The 16,350-nt window shown below is 37.4% G+C and overlaps 1 protein-coding gene across 4 annotated transcripts in view; it reads left to right on the top strand.

Moving 5' to 3' along the window:
• The window catches only part of ICA1L (islet cell autoantigen 1 like), a 65,940-nt gene that overhangs the window by 34,080 nt on the left and 15,510 nt on the right, over nt 1-16,350 (top strand). For all 4 annotated transcript variants that reach the window (XM_061204112.1, XM_061204105.1, XM_061204097.1 and 1 more), the window contains 6 exons: nt 745-868; nt 2,030-2,228; nt 3,977-4,102; nt 5,582-5,680; nt 6,936-7,021; nt 9,980-10,023. In XM_061204112.1, the coding sequence (XP_061060095.1) occupies nt 745-868; nt 2,030-2,228; nt 3,977-4,102; nt 5,582-5,680; nt 6,936-7,021; nt 9,980-10,023 (678 nt within the window). The remainder of the gene's footprint in view (nt 1-744; nt 869-2,029; nt 2,229-3,976; nt 4,103-5,581; nt 5,681-6,935; nt 7,022-9,979; nt 10,024-16,350) is intronic.

Raw genomic sequence — 16,350 nt, 5'->3', positions numbered from 1 at the left:
AAGCCCGTGCACCACAACTACTGAGCCTGTGCTCTCGAGCCCCCAAGCCACAACTACTGAAGCCCGTGTGCCTAGAGCCTGTGCTCCACAACAAGAGAAGCCACTGCAATGAGAAGCCCGTGCACCACAACTACTGAGCCTGCGCTCTTGAGCCCACAAGCCACAACTACTGAAGCCCGTGTGCCTAGAGCCTGTGCTCCGCAACAAGAGAAGCCACTGCAATGAGAAGCCCGCACACTGCAATGAAGAGTAGCCCCCGCTTGATGCAACTAGAGAAAGCCTGCGCACAGCAACGAAGACCCAATGCAGCCAAAAATAAATAAATAAAATAAATAAATAAATAGAAAACCCCAAATACTTTGTAAGAGGCAATGATCCTAAAATGCATCTCTGCACGTTTGAAAATGCGTCATCTGTGGTTTTGTTTTATTTTATTATTTTGGAATTTTTTTTTTCACTAAAGATCAGTCTTCCCCGAAGTGAGGTCCATGGAGTCAGTGCATCAAAATCATCTGGAGTGCTTGTTTAAAAAAAAAAAAAACAGATCCTCAGACCTGTAAAATCAGAATCTCTGGAGATGAAGCCCAGGAATTTGCATTTTAAAAATAAGTGTCTCTCCTTCCACCCCCAAGTAATTCTTATGTATAGAGAATTATTGCTGTGAGAATTTTAGTCGTGTGTGTGTGTGTGTTTTAAACCAATGATGAAATGAAACAATGAACTATACTGTCATTTTTTCCCTAGTTATATCGGAGGAAGAAAATGAACTAGGGCTCTTTTTAAAGTTCCAAGGAGAACGGGATACAACGCAGGCTGGCAAAATGATGGATGCCACTGGCAAGGCACTCTGTTCTTCAGCCAAGCAAAGGTTTATCATGGTTTTGCATCATCCTTAAATTTATAGTCAGTATGACAGTTTTGATGTGTGTAGTTAAATTTGCATATTTGTAAAGGTTTCTCTTCATTCCAGTAGAGGGTTAAAAGAGAAGTATATTGCAGTATATAGTTGTTTTGATGCCTAACTCTTATTTATTTTGAATTTAAAATAATTATTTAAAAATTGACATTCACAGGTTGCTTAATTCCTAGAAATAGACTTTAGGCCTGTACTTAAATTTCTTAAGTGGTTTAATGTAACAGAGGCACAGAATGGCTAAAATTTAAATATATATATATTTTTTTCACTTTTTGGATATTATACTATCTATGAGGACATTGGAACTTTTCCTCTTTTTAGGCAGAGGAAATTTTGTCTTCTTAATTATATACTTTGCATTCATTATTTTACAACTTTTTAACATAAAGATACCTGCTGCAAAGAATCTCCTACAATTACTAAATAAAGCCAAAATCTTTGCATTTTCTAGAGAAAAATAAAAATAGACTTTATTGGACCTGTAATGACGATATATAACTTAAGTGGCTTTATTCTGAAACACCATATTAGTGCAAAAGTCCACCTTTAAGGAGCTGACAACGAGAAAGCCAATAAAAGCCCCTCTATTGCCACTAAGTCAAAAGCAGACCAGAGGAGCTGGGTTTGACTTGTGTTTCTTAAATCTTTTTTTCTCTTGTTCTTATCCTCAGCTGCTAAGAATTTTATCCTCATTCCTTCATCTAGCATTTTATCTGCTTTTCTATACCCAGGTTTTCTCTAAATTTGTCAAAAGAAAGGCTTTCTGCTTATAGGATTATGCTTTATAAATATAGGATCTCTTTACTCAAGGAATTCTTTTCTAAATGGCAGATTTACTTGGCAGATTGTTTATACATGGATAAACATCTAAAATGTTGCAAAAATCATATATTGATATTTCCTAAAACAAGAAAAGGGAGAGAGATAAACACATCTTTATTAACAGTTCAAAGTTAACTGTATGATCCTTATTTGCTTTCTGATTTTCTTAGGCTTCTTAATAATTTCCTGTTTATAGACTCATCTTGATAGCAAGTTATGCTTTATGGTTGTTTTTGTTTTATTTTGCTTATGGGATGTACATGCCTCTTATTTTTACCTCTCTGCCATTAGATTGGCTCTGTATACTCCGCTGTCTCGTCTTAAGCAAGAAGTAGCAACATTCAGTGAAAGGGCAGTGTCTGATACCTTGATGACAGTTAATCGGATGGAGCAGGCGCGCACAGAATATAGGGGAGCTCTGCTGTGGATGAAAGACGTATCCCAGGAACTGGACCCAGACACCTTAAAGCAAATGGAAAAGTTCCGAAAAGTATGAAAATACATCCCTTTTTTATGTTTTCTTGAAGCTCTACAGAGTAATTTAATCAAGAGTATAAAACGTCGGACTATTTTTGGAAAATGTTATAAATTCTTGGTTGCTTGGAAATCTTCAGTTAACGTACAAAAGGTTGTCACACTTTTTTTTTTTTTTACTCTTTGAGTGGCATAATAGATCTACCTTTTAAATGTTGCCTACCTGGACTTTTAGGAGTTGTTTGCAGGAGGAAAACAGTTCATTAGTCCGGAAAAAAACTTAAGTAAAAACTCATGTAAAATGATTATTAATTATAAGTGAAGGTTATCAAATTTTTCATTCTGCCACAATACATAGTTTGACCACAAACTGTTAAAGCAACTATATGTGTGGACATATATTTTGCTAAGTAAACCCCTTATTATAAATTGTATTCCCTGAATTTACCATACATGAATAGTAAAATTCACTCACTCCTTCGTAAAGTGCCTATAATAAAAATCCATATTTATATTTAGTATTGATGGAGTCTTTTTACTAGCCGTTACAAGTTCTTTGCCTCAATGATTACTCCAACAGACCTGGGCAGTAGCTGGACACATGGCCTCAGGCAACCTGTTATTCTGTCCCCTTTATAATCCTTGACAATTAGAATAGACTCCAAGGGAGTGGTTGCACAACATTGTCAATGCACTAATGTCACTGAATTGTACAGTTTTAAAACAGTTAAGTATATGTTATGTGAATTTCACCTCAATTAAAAAGAATACAATCCACACCTCTCATCTAGACCCAGCTAGCCCTGCACAGTCTGATCCCTGGTCCCTCTGCTGCCACATCTTGTACAGTACTTACTTTCTGTGCTCCAGCCCTTTCTATGCTTGAGGAAGGAATTGGCTCTACCCTATTCCTTCCTGCTCTGCAAACACCTCCCACACCCAGGACTTTTGTCCTTCCTTTTCCCTGGGTCTAGAAGGCTCTCCTCAGGGTCTTAGCAGGGCCCGCTCATCATCTTCCTATCCCAGTTCACACATCATGCATGAACTCACCAAGGGCTTCCCTGACCATCTAATCAAAAGTTGTCACCCATTTCTGTTGCATTTATATATTATCTTTGTGACTTGAGATTATGTTATATATTTATTTTCTTTTTTTCCTGGGCCTCCTCACTCAGGGATGGTGTGGAAGAACATTGTTTGTTCACCACAGCATCCCAGTGCCTGGAACAGTGCCTGGCACATAATAGATACCTCATAAGTATTTGTCGAATGAATGAATGAGTATATTTAAAGTCGAGTATTCACACTACTTGGTGATAAATGACTCATTTGTAAGAAATATAATAAGCCTGTATTTAAGTTTATAAATATATCTGTATGATTCAGAATTATTATTAATGATTCTCAACACTTTTACTATGTCCTCTTTCCATTTATTCTTCTACTCTTTCTTAGCTAAATATTATCCATCAGTAGTTTTGGATGTTTGTTTTTATTTGGAATCTGTTTTTTTTTTTTTCTTAACTATGTACTTTCTATCTTTCATCACATAGTTTCTCAGCATAAAGATACCTGCTGGAAAGAATCTCTTACAGTTACTAAAAATAGCCAAAATCTTTTCCATTAATTTTGAAATAATACAGGGAAAGGGAATTAGTGTTCTTTATTACAATTTCATGTGTCTGAAAACATGTATCGTAAACCTGTGTGGTATATTTATTTCTGTATTATAAGCAATAATAATTAACACTTTTGTGGTTGCAGGTACAGATCCAAGTGAGAAATAGCAAAGCTTCTTTTGACAAGTTAAAGATGGATGTTTGTCAGAAAGTGGATTTACTTGGAGCTAGTCGCTGCAATATGTTGTCTCATTCACTCGCTACCTACCAGGTACCCACCTCCATGGTCAGCATGTCCTTGCAGTAAAGATGAGTGGTGAGATTCCTTTTTAAAAGTTGTCTAAAGGGTGCAAAAAAACTGTATAATTGATCAGATTCCTTTGACTTTGCTGAAATTGACTTATTGAGTTATGACATTCAGAATCATGAATGGAAAAGACTTTTCCAGTCTTTTCAGACTGGAAAAGACCTTAGGGTCTTTCTTTGCCTACTCCCATAGCTTCACATTATTCCCCTTGGTATCCTAGGAGAGACAGACAGACACTTTACGGACTGTCTAGGGTTGAGGAGGGGAATGTGGAGAGGAGGCAGGATTCAAGGCCTATTAGCCTTGGTTCATTCAGAGCTACTCCATTTTAAACTAGTTCTACATACAGGTTCATTTGAAGCAAATATGCTGTGGCCCCAAACTGCGGAGCCTGCTCTCTGGAGCCCGTGAGCCACAACTACTGAGCCCAAATGCCAGAGCTACTGAAGCCTACATGCCTAGAGCCCATGCTCTGCAACACTTTTCTATCATTTTATGGATGAGGAAAGTGAGAATTAAATGAGAATTAAATGGCAATGTTGGGCTTAAAAACTTAAGTTTTCTAATTCTAGGTCTTGTGTTCTTTTCATTCTGCCAAACTGCCATTCCACACCACTTTAATCTCAGAAGTCTCATTTGTGCTTACTTTATTCCAAATCATACATAAATAGCATACAATGAGTAAGTTAGATATTAACAGGTAGCAGTTACTGATTTTATCAGGTATTTGTAAATGGCAAAATAGGAGAATACGGTTTTTTACATGAGAAAACAATAACAAACTAAAGGAAATGGATATTCGCTGCTGCTTTTAGGGAATCTACCTAATTCAGTTCAGCACTGTGGAATTCAAGAAATCAAGAGAGGATGCACTTGAAAATAAAAGTATGTGACAGGACTTCCCCGGTGGCCCAGTGGTTAAGACTCCGTGCTTCCACTGCAGGGAGAATTACTTGAGTTAGCTTGATAACACATTTTTTTGACAAGTCTTTCTTGAACTCTAAATGAAAGTCCAAATTTAGTGGTACAAATTATTTTACTCCAATTAATAAAGATTTGTATTATATGCTTACCAACAAAGATTTATACATATACTTCTAATGCAAATACGATATTTTGGTGCTTTTACCATTTTTCTTTTGGATTCCTCAGACGGTGTTCTAATCTGCCAGTTTCATTCTCTCGGCTGCAATCACTCTCTAGCTGGCTCCAGTGTACATTTCAGTGCTGTATACAGATAGGCACACATACATGCAGATACAATGCCAATTCTTATGGAGAATTACTGTTTACAGTGCTTGCTGGTTCCCCAAACTTGGAAATTGATTTTAGTTCCTACTTCTTATTATCTGACAACTATTCATCTACTATAGTGAGGAAAAATAGCACTGAAAAAAGAGGAGAGGAAGGAGAACTGTAGTGTCACTTTTTCTTTTTCTGCAGAGGACACTGCTTGGATTCTGGGAGAAAACGGCTCGAATGATGTCCCAAATCCATGGGACCTGTATTGGCTTTCATCCATATGATTTTGTAGCTCTCAAGGTACATTTCTTTCAATGGTCTTTTCTTAGATTTATTACACTTCATTTGGATAATAACTTTGAAACTACTTTTTGCTAAGCCTAATTTCAACTTTACAAAACACTGGGAAACATTTTTCTACACTCTTTCAGCCATTTTTCTGAAGTTCCCTGATTCCAGATTCTACCAGCAGCACTAAACAAATACATGGAAATACTGCTGGTGGGCTCAAGATATTAGTAGGGTGGGGGGAAGGGGGACTAAAAGAAAGAGAAAGTGAAAAGAAAATTAAAATACAAAAGAGAGAAAAGGTTATGGAAAGGAAAAACTTAAGAGGAACAAGTGATGGAAAGTGGTAATGTGTTTTCAAAAATGACCACATTACCCACCTGACAATTTTAGGAGTTAAAGAAAAATCTCCTTGCTTTACTTTTACACTCATGTCATAGATGTGATTCATGATACAAAAATTATGCCAGTTTTGGTCATTATGTATGTGTGGTTGCCTCTGAAGAGACTACTGTATTAGGTCAGCTCTTTCTGTAACACCTACGTGAAAATGTACCCTTCCTGTCAACCTTCTGTGCATATGGCTTATCCAGCAGAGATGCACTGTGTTAATCATTTCTTCCGTTCTGGTAAGCTAGGTTTCAGTACCTTTGAACTTATCATTCTGCTTTATTTTCAGTAGAGCTTGAAAATGTTGAGTGTGCCTAAGTTGGATGTGATATCTGTGATGGGTTCGTATCCTGCAACTGTATATTACAGGGGCTTAGTATAGATTTTTAAGTCAGGTTCTGACATAGCATCTTCTGTTTTTGGTAGATGCCCTTGAATTCGTTTTATGTTGTTGTGTATGTGTTTTGTTTTTTACTTTTTCTATGTTAATGCTTTACTGTATAGCATACTGTGTATTTAGGGAAATTTAATATCCAATTTCTGCTCAGACTTGAAGTTGAAAATCTTTAGTTGTATTTAGAACGTTGCAGTACCGGCTGGCGACACAGTGTAAGTCTTCTTTTTCTTTGGCATATCACAGAGTGGTGAACCCTGTGTCTGGCCCATGGTGTGCGTAGTGGCTACAGGCTGCCAGGAGACAAAGGACACAGGGCTCGGGTCAAATTACATCAGCATACATCTCCCATATCTCACACTTTCTACTTCATAACTCTTCCTATTTTATATTGTTCTTAAGAATTTTTGTTCTCATTTTCGTTTGCACAAAGAGAGAAACAGATTCTTTGCATCTACTTAGCATTGAATTTCTTACCCTTAGCAACTACAAGACACTCCAATCAAGCTTACTGAAGACCACAAGGAAGAACGAATAGAAGACAGTTCTCTCCCGGAAAACCTCAATAAGTAAGCAGACAAAAGTTATAAATCATGTTATGGAAGTCCTGGATACCATTACCATTGTACCATATATTTGGAAAGAGTTGCTTCTTCTTTGGTTTACCGAATACTTATTTCTCTGTCATTTTTCCAATTAACGTTAAACGTTTGTTTTGAAACCTACCACTCCCCTCCCCCATTTTTAACATGGCAGGCAAAGTTGATGATAGGAATACAGAACAGTTTGGGTGATAAACCCAAATTCTATAGTGTGGGAGACTGAGCCTTGTATTAAGAGCCTCTACCCAGTGAATCCCAGAAGGGGCAGCTTGAAAAAGAAAGGGACAGGTGTCAGCAGCTGTGAGACAGAAGCTATGGAAAATCTGTCTCCAAAACAACACAGATGGGACTGGGATTGGTTACCTGAAAATGGAGGCTCTTGCTGTGCACATCTTTCATGTTGCCTCTTTCCTTCCCTTTAATTACATTTTACCTTTGTTTTCCTTTCAGAACTGCCACTTGTCATTTTAACCAGACTGCACTGAGTATAATAGCGAACCCAGAAATAGGCCCAAACAATGACAACCATATATTGTTGAGTGGAAGGTGATCTGAAATATAAGTATTTCACCCTTTTCTCTAGGGGGAAATACAAATGTTTTTACTAACTTAGATATATAAATGTTTTAGTATATAGATTACACAATCAAATGTATAGATATGAATTAAATGTATTAACTTAGTTATACATTGACATTTAAAATTGTACATTAAGTATATTAAATTGGTAAATATTTCCGTTATCACATTTTATGAAAGTTTTATTCAGAATCTTCTCATACATCTTCAGCATTATGAAAGCTACCTTTTTTTAAAAATTTTTATTTATTTATTTTATTTTTGGCTGCATTGGGTTTTAGTTGCTACACGCAGGCTTTCTCTAGCTGCATCGAGTGGGGGCTACTCTTTGTTGCGGTGTGCGAGCTTCTCATTGCGGTGGCTTCTCTTGTTGTGGAGCACGGGCTTTAGGCACGCGGGCTTCAGTAGTTGTGGCTCGGAGGCTCTAGAGCACAGGCTCAGTAGTTGTGGTACACGGGCTTAGTTGCTCCTCGGCATGTGGGATCTTTCTAGACCAGGGATCGAACCCGTGTCCCCTGCATTGGCAGGCGGATTCTTAACCACTGCGCCGCCAGGGAAGTCCGAAAGCTACCTTTTGAGTTAACTAACAGATTCCAAAGCACTTCACCTTCTCTTCCATTCAAAGTGTTTAAAACACCATCTATGTATTCTGTCATTGGAAATTTCATCCCAAATCAAAGTATCTGTTTGCTCTGTAGGCTTATTTTTGTAGTATTTGCAAATAAATACTATATTGCTTTTTAAGTGTCTTTAAAGACTTTTTTTTTTTAATTACTTTATTTATTTATGACTGCTTTGGGTCTTCGTTGCTGTGCACAGGCTTTCTCTAGTTGTGGTGAATGGGGCTACTCTTCACTGCAGTGCATGGGCTTCTCATTGCGGTGGCTTCTCTTGTTGTGGAGCACAGGCTCTAGGCACACGGGTTTCAGTAGTTGTGGCACACAGGCTTAGTTGCTCCTCGGCATGTGGGATCTTCCTAGACCAGGGCTCGAACCCGTGTCCCCTGCATTGACAGGCAGATTCTTAACCACTGTGCCACCAGGGAAGTCCCAAAAGACTTATTTTAAAAAACCCTCCAATACTAGAGTTGTGAGGTTATAGCCCAGGAATAATAACTAAATCTGATTCAATTTCTTTATCTCATTTTTTTATTATTATACCAGATGGATGATATAAATTTCCAAAATTAGTATTGGTTTGGAATGTTTTAGGTAAATGTGCCTTCTTTTGTAAACATCACTTTGTTGTTCAAAATAGAGTACTCCATTTTTTCTACAGTTCTTCATTCCCTCTAGTTCCCAAGTATTCTTGAGCAAAACCTTTTTTTTTTATACATCTTTATTGGAGTATAATTGCTTCACAGTGCTGTGTTAGTTTCTGTTGTACAACAAAGTAAATCAGCCATATGCATACATATATCCCCATATCCCCTCCCTCTTGAGCCTCCCTCCCACCCTCCCTATCCCACCCCTCTAGGTCTTTGCAAAGCACGGAGCTGATCTCCCTGTGCTATGCTGCTGCTTCCCACTAGCTATCTATTTTACATTCGGTAGGGTATATATGTCAATGCTATTCTCACTTTGCCCCAGCTTCCCTCCCCACCCCCGTGTCCTCGAGTCCATTCTCTATGTCTGCGTCTTTATTCCTGCCCTGCCGCTAGGTTCATCGGTACCATTTTTTTTAGATTCCATACATATGCATTAGCATATGGTATGTGTTTTTCTCTTTCTGACTTACTTCACTCTGTATGACAGACTCTAGGTCCATCCACCTCACTACAAATAACTCAATTTCATTTCTTTTTATGGCTGAGTAATATTCCATTGTATATGTGTGCCACATCTTCTTTATCCATTCGTCTGTTGATGGACACTTAGGTTGCTTCCATGTCCTGGCTATTGTAAATAGTGCTGCAGTGAACATTGTGGTACATGTCTGTTTTTGAATTATGGTTTTCTCAGGGTATATGCCCAGTAGTGGGATGAGCAAAAAACCTTTTAATGCTTGAAAACTAAACTTCATACTTGATGGTGTTGGTGACAGATGTTCTCTGTGGTATAGTATTTAGCACAGCGTTTACCATGCTGAACGCGGTGCTTGGTGCTTCATCAATACTCAGTTAATATACATTGAAAGAATAAGAGGTGAAGGATTATTTTTACAGTCTGTGTAGCTCTAGAGAAGAAGATTTGTCTCAGACAGATTTTAGGAGATCTACCAGACAACTATTTTATATGTCTCCTCAGTTAAAAAAAATTTTTTTTAAGCCACATAAAACTGTTTGTAGAGTATGAGTCCCAAATGTATTTTAACAAAAATCTTTGGATTTTTTTGTCTTTACTTTAGGTTAGTTTTGTCAGATGAGGAAGTGAGCTTGGGAAGTGAACCAGGTAAGATGGTAAATTCATTAAAATGTGAAATGATCACATTTAAATATCAAAACAGTTTGTTACAGCCTTTGGGGATTGTGTTAATATCCATTCAGTTAAAAAATGTTAAGTCCCTTTATAAGTCTCTTCTGTACAGACTTGAGTTCGCCTTTTTCCCCAGCTTTATTGAGGAGCTGTAATTGACATGTAACACTGTAAGTTTAAGGTGCACAGTGTGATGATTTGGTATATGTTAGTATCGCAAAATGATTTTCACCATAAGATTAGTTAACACATCTATCATCTCACATAGTTACCATATTTATTTTGGGCATAAGAACATTTAAGATTTACTCTCAGCAATTGTTTTTAACTATAGTTACCATGCTATATGTTAGATCCCCAGAACTTACTCATCTTATAACTGGAAGGTTGTACCCTTTGGCCAATCTCCCCATTTCCCCCGTCCCCCAGGCCCTAGCAACCACCAGTCTACTCTCTGTCTCTAGGAATTCAGCTTTTTTAGATCTCACATTTAAGTGAGATCATAGTGTCTTCCTCTGTCTGACTTATTTCACTTAACATAATGCCCTCTTGAACAGCAATGAACCAGTGCAGCAATGAACGTGAGGGTGCAGATGCCACTTCGAGATAGTGATTTCATTTCCTTTGTATATAAACTCTGAAGTGGAATTGCTGGATCATATAGTAGTTCTATTTTTAATTTTTTGAGGAACCTCCATACTGTTTTTCATAATGGCTATACCAATTTAGACATTCCCACCAACAGTACACAAGGCTTCCTTTTTCTCCACATCACCACCAGCATTTATCTCCTGTCTTTTTTATAACAGCCATTCTAACAGGCGTGAGGTGATATTTCATTGTGGTTTTGATTTGTATTTGATTTCATTAGTACTGTTGAGCACCATTTCATGTCCCTATTGGCCATTTATATGTCTTTGGTTGGAAAAATGTCTACTTTGCCCATTTTAAAAATCAGATTATTGTTGTTGGTTTTTTTAATATTGAGTTGTATGAGTGCATTATATATTTTAGATATGAACCCCTTATCACATCTATGGTGTGCAGATATTTTACTTATTCTGTAGATTGCCTTTTCATTTTCTTGATCTTTTTTTTTCCCCAGAGATTTTTAGTTTGATGTAGTCCCACTTGTTTATTTTTGCTTTTGTGTCTTGAGCTTTTTGTGTCATATACCAAAAATCATTGCCAAGACCAGTGTCAAGGAGTTTTTTCTCTGTTTTTTATTCTAGGAGTTTTACAGATTCAGATTATTACATTTAAGTCTTTAATCCATTTTGAGTTAATTTTTGTGAGTGGTGTAAGATAAGAGTTTAATTTCATTCTTTTGCCTGTGAATATCCAGTAAGTATAGCTACCCCTGCTCTCTTTTGCATTCCATTTGCACGGAATATGTTTTTTCTATCCCTCCACTTTCAGTCTTTGTGTATGTATCCTTAAAGCTAAAGTGAGTCTCTTGTAGGCAGCATGGATCTTGTTTTTTTTATCCGTTCAGCGGGTAAAATGTCTTTTGATTGGAGAATTTAATCCATTTACATTTAATTATTGATAGGTAAGGATTTACTAATGCCATTTTGTTCATTGTTTTCTGACTGTTTTTTAGTTCCTTTGTTCCCTTATTCCTTTCTTGCTATCTTCCTTTGTGACTTGATGACTTTTTGTGGTGGTATGCTTTGATTCTTTTATCTTAACTTTTTATGTACCTATTACAGGGTTTTTTTGGTGATTACCATGAGGCTTACAATAAAATGTCTTATATTTATAACATTATTTTAGGCTGATAACAATTTAATTTGATAGCATACAGAAACTCTATACTTCTACTTCTCCTCCCCTCACATTTTAGGTTATTGATGTTACAGTTTACATGTCTTTTACATTGTGTGTCCAATAACAAATTATTATAGTTATTTTTAATATGTATGTTTTTTAAATTTTAAACTGGAATTGAAAGTGATTTATGCACCACTGTTAAAATATTACAGAATCTGACTATGACTATGTATTTACCTTTACTGATGAGTTGTACACATTCATGCATTTTTACAAGGTTATTTGCATCCTTTTATTTCAGCTTGTCAAGTGCCCTTTAGCATTTCTTGTAAGGCAGGTCTAGTGGTAATGAACTTTCTCAACTTTTGTTTGTTTGAGAAAGTCTTTATCAGGTCTTCATTTCTGAAGGACAGCTCTGCTGATACAGTATTCTTCATTGACATTTTTTTTTTTTCAATATTTTGGATATATCGTCCCACTCTCTCCTGGCCTGCAAAGTTTCTCCAGAGAAATCTGCTTATGGTTTTATAGGGTTTCCCTTGAATGTGACAAGTCACTTTTCTCTTGCTGCTTTCAAAATTCTGTCATTGACTTTAGACAGTTTAACTATAATGGGTCACAGTCTCTGGTTGGGTGAACTTGCTGCCCCTGCTCTCAGGTGGTGGAGGTGGTCAGGCTACTTGCTGGGCTCTGTGTTCAAGCAGTTCTGCTGGCTGGGCTCTGTGGTCAGGTGGTGCTGTGCTCTAGGGTCAGACAGTGTTACTAGCTGGGCTCTACAATCACCTCCAGTCAGGCAGGGTCACTGGCTGTGCTCCCTCACCAGATGATGCTGCTGCCTGGCCTCTGCATGCAGGTGGGGCTGCAGCAGGGCTTCACGATCTGATGCAGCCTCAGCCTGTACTTTGTGATCAGGCAGAGCCACAGGCTGAGTTTCATAATTGGGCAGGACTATCGCTGTGCTCGGCTTTTGGGCAAGGTCGCTGGCCAGACTTCCTGGTAGGGTGGGGCCTCATACTGTACCCCACAGTTGGGGGGTGTCATTGACTGGGCTCCCTGCCTAAGTGAGACTGCAGGATGTGCCCAGCAACTGGGCATGGACGTAGGCTGAGCTCTGCTGCCAGGCAGGGCTATAGACTGGGATGTGCTGCTGGGCAGTACTGTGAGCTAGGCTGGGAGGCTCCCCAGGGTCCCTTTTAGGGCATCCTGGTCAGGTGGGCTGGGGCCATGCTCCCCTGTTGGGTGGGGCTGCTGACTTGCTTCCCTGCCTGGGCAGGCAGTAGGATATGCTCTGCAGCTGCCCCGGGTCTCAGTCCAGGCTTCCTGGTCAGGCGGAACTGGAGGCTATGCTCAGCAATGAGTTAGCTTTCAAGCAGTACCTAATTTGAGGTCCAGTTATCTTCTTTAGGGAATTCTGGTCTTCTCTAAGATAGGTGCTTTTAGTGTAGATATTCATTTCACAGGGTTGTATGATTGTTTTAAAATTATCCTCATATTTAAATTCGTGTTCTTATTTTTTTTTCGTGTTTTTATTTTTTAATAAATATACATGTGCAGTCAACATATATATGAATTACTCTAGCTTTGGAGCCAGAAAAATCTGGGTTTGAATGCTGGCTTTTTTTTTAAAACAAGTCATTTATGCCTCTTTCATTTTTCTTATCTGAAAAATGAGTCATACACTCCTGCCTTGCAGGACATTAGGGCTAGATATATTTATCAACTATATAGCACACAGTAGGTGTCCAATAAATGTGATAGGTATTTTTAAGTATACACATAAATACAGACCATATTGATAAAAGAAACTAAGAAGCTATAATAATCATGAGCTCATATATCTAACATACCTTCAGACTTATGTTCCAAAGGTTAGCTAATTTTGCATGCATAATCCTGTACCTAAGTAGAGAACATTTTTTTAACAGTCATAAATGAAATATAATGGACATTGTTGTAGTTTCACTATCCATCTATAGTATTATTTTGTCTTTTAAAGCCTGCTGTATCAGCAGTTATATCCCTTTTTTTATTGAAGTATAGTTGATGTACAATATTATATGTTACAGTGTACAGCGTAGTGATTCACAATTTTTAAAGGTTATGCTCCATTTATATTGGGTTGGCCAAAAAGTTCTTTTGGGTTTTTCCATAACATCTTACGGAAAAACTCAAATGAACTTTTTGGCCAACCCACCAGTTATTATAAAATATTGGCTATATTCTCTGTGTTATACAATATATCCTTATAGCTTATTTTATATGTAATAGTTTGTACCTTTTAACCTCATACCCCAAAATTGCACTTCCCTCTTCCCTCTACCTACTGGTAACTACTAGTTGGTTCTCTATATCTGTGTGCCTGGGGTTTTTTTGTTATGTTCACTAGTTTGTTGTATTTTTTAGATTCCACATATAAGTGACATCATAGTATTTGTCTTTCTCTGTCTGACTTATTTCACTTAGCATAATACCCTCCAAGTCCATCCACATTGCTGCCAATGGCAAAAATAAACTCAGAATGGATTAAAGACCTAAATGTAAGGCTGGAAACCATAAAAGTCCTAGAGGAAAACATATACAGAACATTCTTTGACATAAATCATAGCAATATTTTTTTGGATTCATCTCCTAAAGCAAGGGAAATAAAAGCAAAAATAAACGCATGGGACCTAATCAAACTTAAAAGCTTTTGCACAGCAAAGGAAACCATCAACAAAATGAAAAGGCAACCTATGCAACAGGAGAAACGATTTGCAAATGATGTGACCGATAAGGGGTTGTTATCCAAAGTACATAAACAGCTCATACAACTCAACATCAAAAAAACAACCTAATTAAAAAATGGGCAGAAGACCTGAATAGACATCTTTCCGAAGAAGACATACAGATGGCCAACAGGAACATGAAAATATGCTCAGCATTGTTAATCATCAGAAAAATGCAAATTAAAACCATAATGAGATATCACCTCACACCTGTCAGAATGGCTATCGTCAAAAAGACCACAAATAACAAATGTTGGTGAGAATATGGAGAAAAGGGAACCCTCGTACACTGCTGGTGGGAATGTAAATTGGTGCAGCCACTGTGGAAAAAAGTATAGAGGTTTCTTCTAAAAATAAGACTGCCATATGACCCAGCAATTCCACTCCTGGGTATATATGCAAAAAAAAACCCCAAAACAGTTATTCAAAAAGATACATGCATTTCAATGTTCATAGCAGCATTACTTACAATTGCCAAGATGTGGAAGCAACCTAAATGTCCATCAATGATGGACATCAGATGAATGGATAAAGAAGATGTAGTGTATATGTACTCAGTCATAAAAAATAATGAAATTTTGCCATTTGCAACAACATGGATGGACTTGGAGGGTATTCTGCTAAGTGAAATAAGTCAGAGAAAGACAAATACTGTATGATGTCACTTATATGTGGAATCTAAAAAATACAACACACTAGTGAACATAACAAAAAACCCCCAAGCACACAGATATAGAGAACCAACTAGTAGTTACCAGTGGGGAGAAGGAGGAGGGGAGGGGAAAAATAGGGCTAAGGGATTAAGAGGTACAAACTACTGTGTATAAAATAAATAAGCTACAAGTATATATTGTACAACACAGGGAATATAGTCAACATTTTATAATAATTATAAATGGAGCATAACCTTTAAAAATTATGAACCACTATGTTGTACACTTGTAACATATAATATTGTACATCAACTATATTGCAATAAAATTCTTTTTTAATTAAAAATGGTCCTAATAATAGTTGAAGATGTAAAAATCTTGGATTTTGCTTTTTTGTCATTCTTTTTTTTTTGCCACACTGCATGGCATGAGGAATCTTAGTTCCCCAACCAGGGATCAAACCCTGGCCCCGGCAGTGAAAATGCCAAGTCCTAACTCCTGGTCCACCAGGGAATTCTCTATCTTGGATTTTTTTTTTTGGTATCTGTCTATACTGGGTTGCAAATTAGGTAGAGATGTGGGAAACAGACTCTAAGAAACTGGCTCCTAGTGTAGTAATAGGGCATAATTTATCTCAATATAGGCCCAAAACTTAGAGATAATTTTTTAAAAAAATAATGTTTGCCTATGGGTTTTTTGTTTGTATGTTTGATTTTTTAATGTTAAATATTAAACATTAAAAAAATATGCTGTCTTTTAAATACATGTGTTTGATCTTTCCCTTCATATGAAATCACTACTGTAAATGAGAAATGTGGAGATGCTGCTCACAGCTATGCACAGCTCTTAGAAGAATAAAGCAGCCTTTGAATTAACATACATACAACATACCCTGTTAGGAACACAGATTTGAGCCAGGCTGTCTGGTTTGAACCTGAGCTCCACTGTTAATTAATTGTGTGACCTTGAGCAATTTACTCGACTTCTTGCCTTACTAGTGCCTCATCTTCGAGGTGGGGATGCCATGGTCATGGCACCACCCGGAAGGGTTTTTATGAGGATCACCATGGTAATGTGCACCAAGCCCTGAGAAAAGCGCCAGGCACTCAGCA

This window comes from Eubalaena glacialis, chromosome 1, assembly GCF_028564815.1.
Source record: "Eubalaena glacialis isolate mEubGla1 chromosome 1, mEubGla1.1.hap2.+ XY, whole genome shotgun sequence".
NCBI lineage: Eukaryota > Metazoa > Chordata > Mammalia > Artiodactyla > Balaenidae > Eubalaena > Eubalaena glacialis.
The sequence above is the reverse complement of the archived record's forward strand: the minus strand, read 5'-3'. Positions and strand labels throughout refer to the sequence as shown.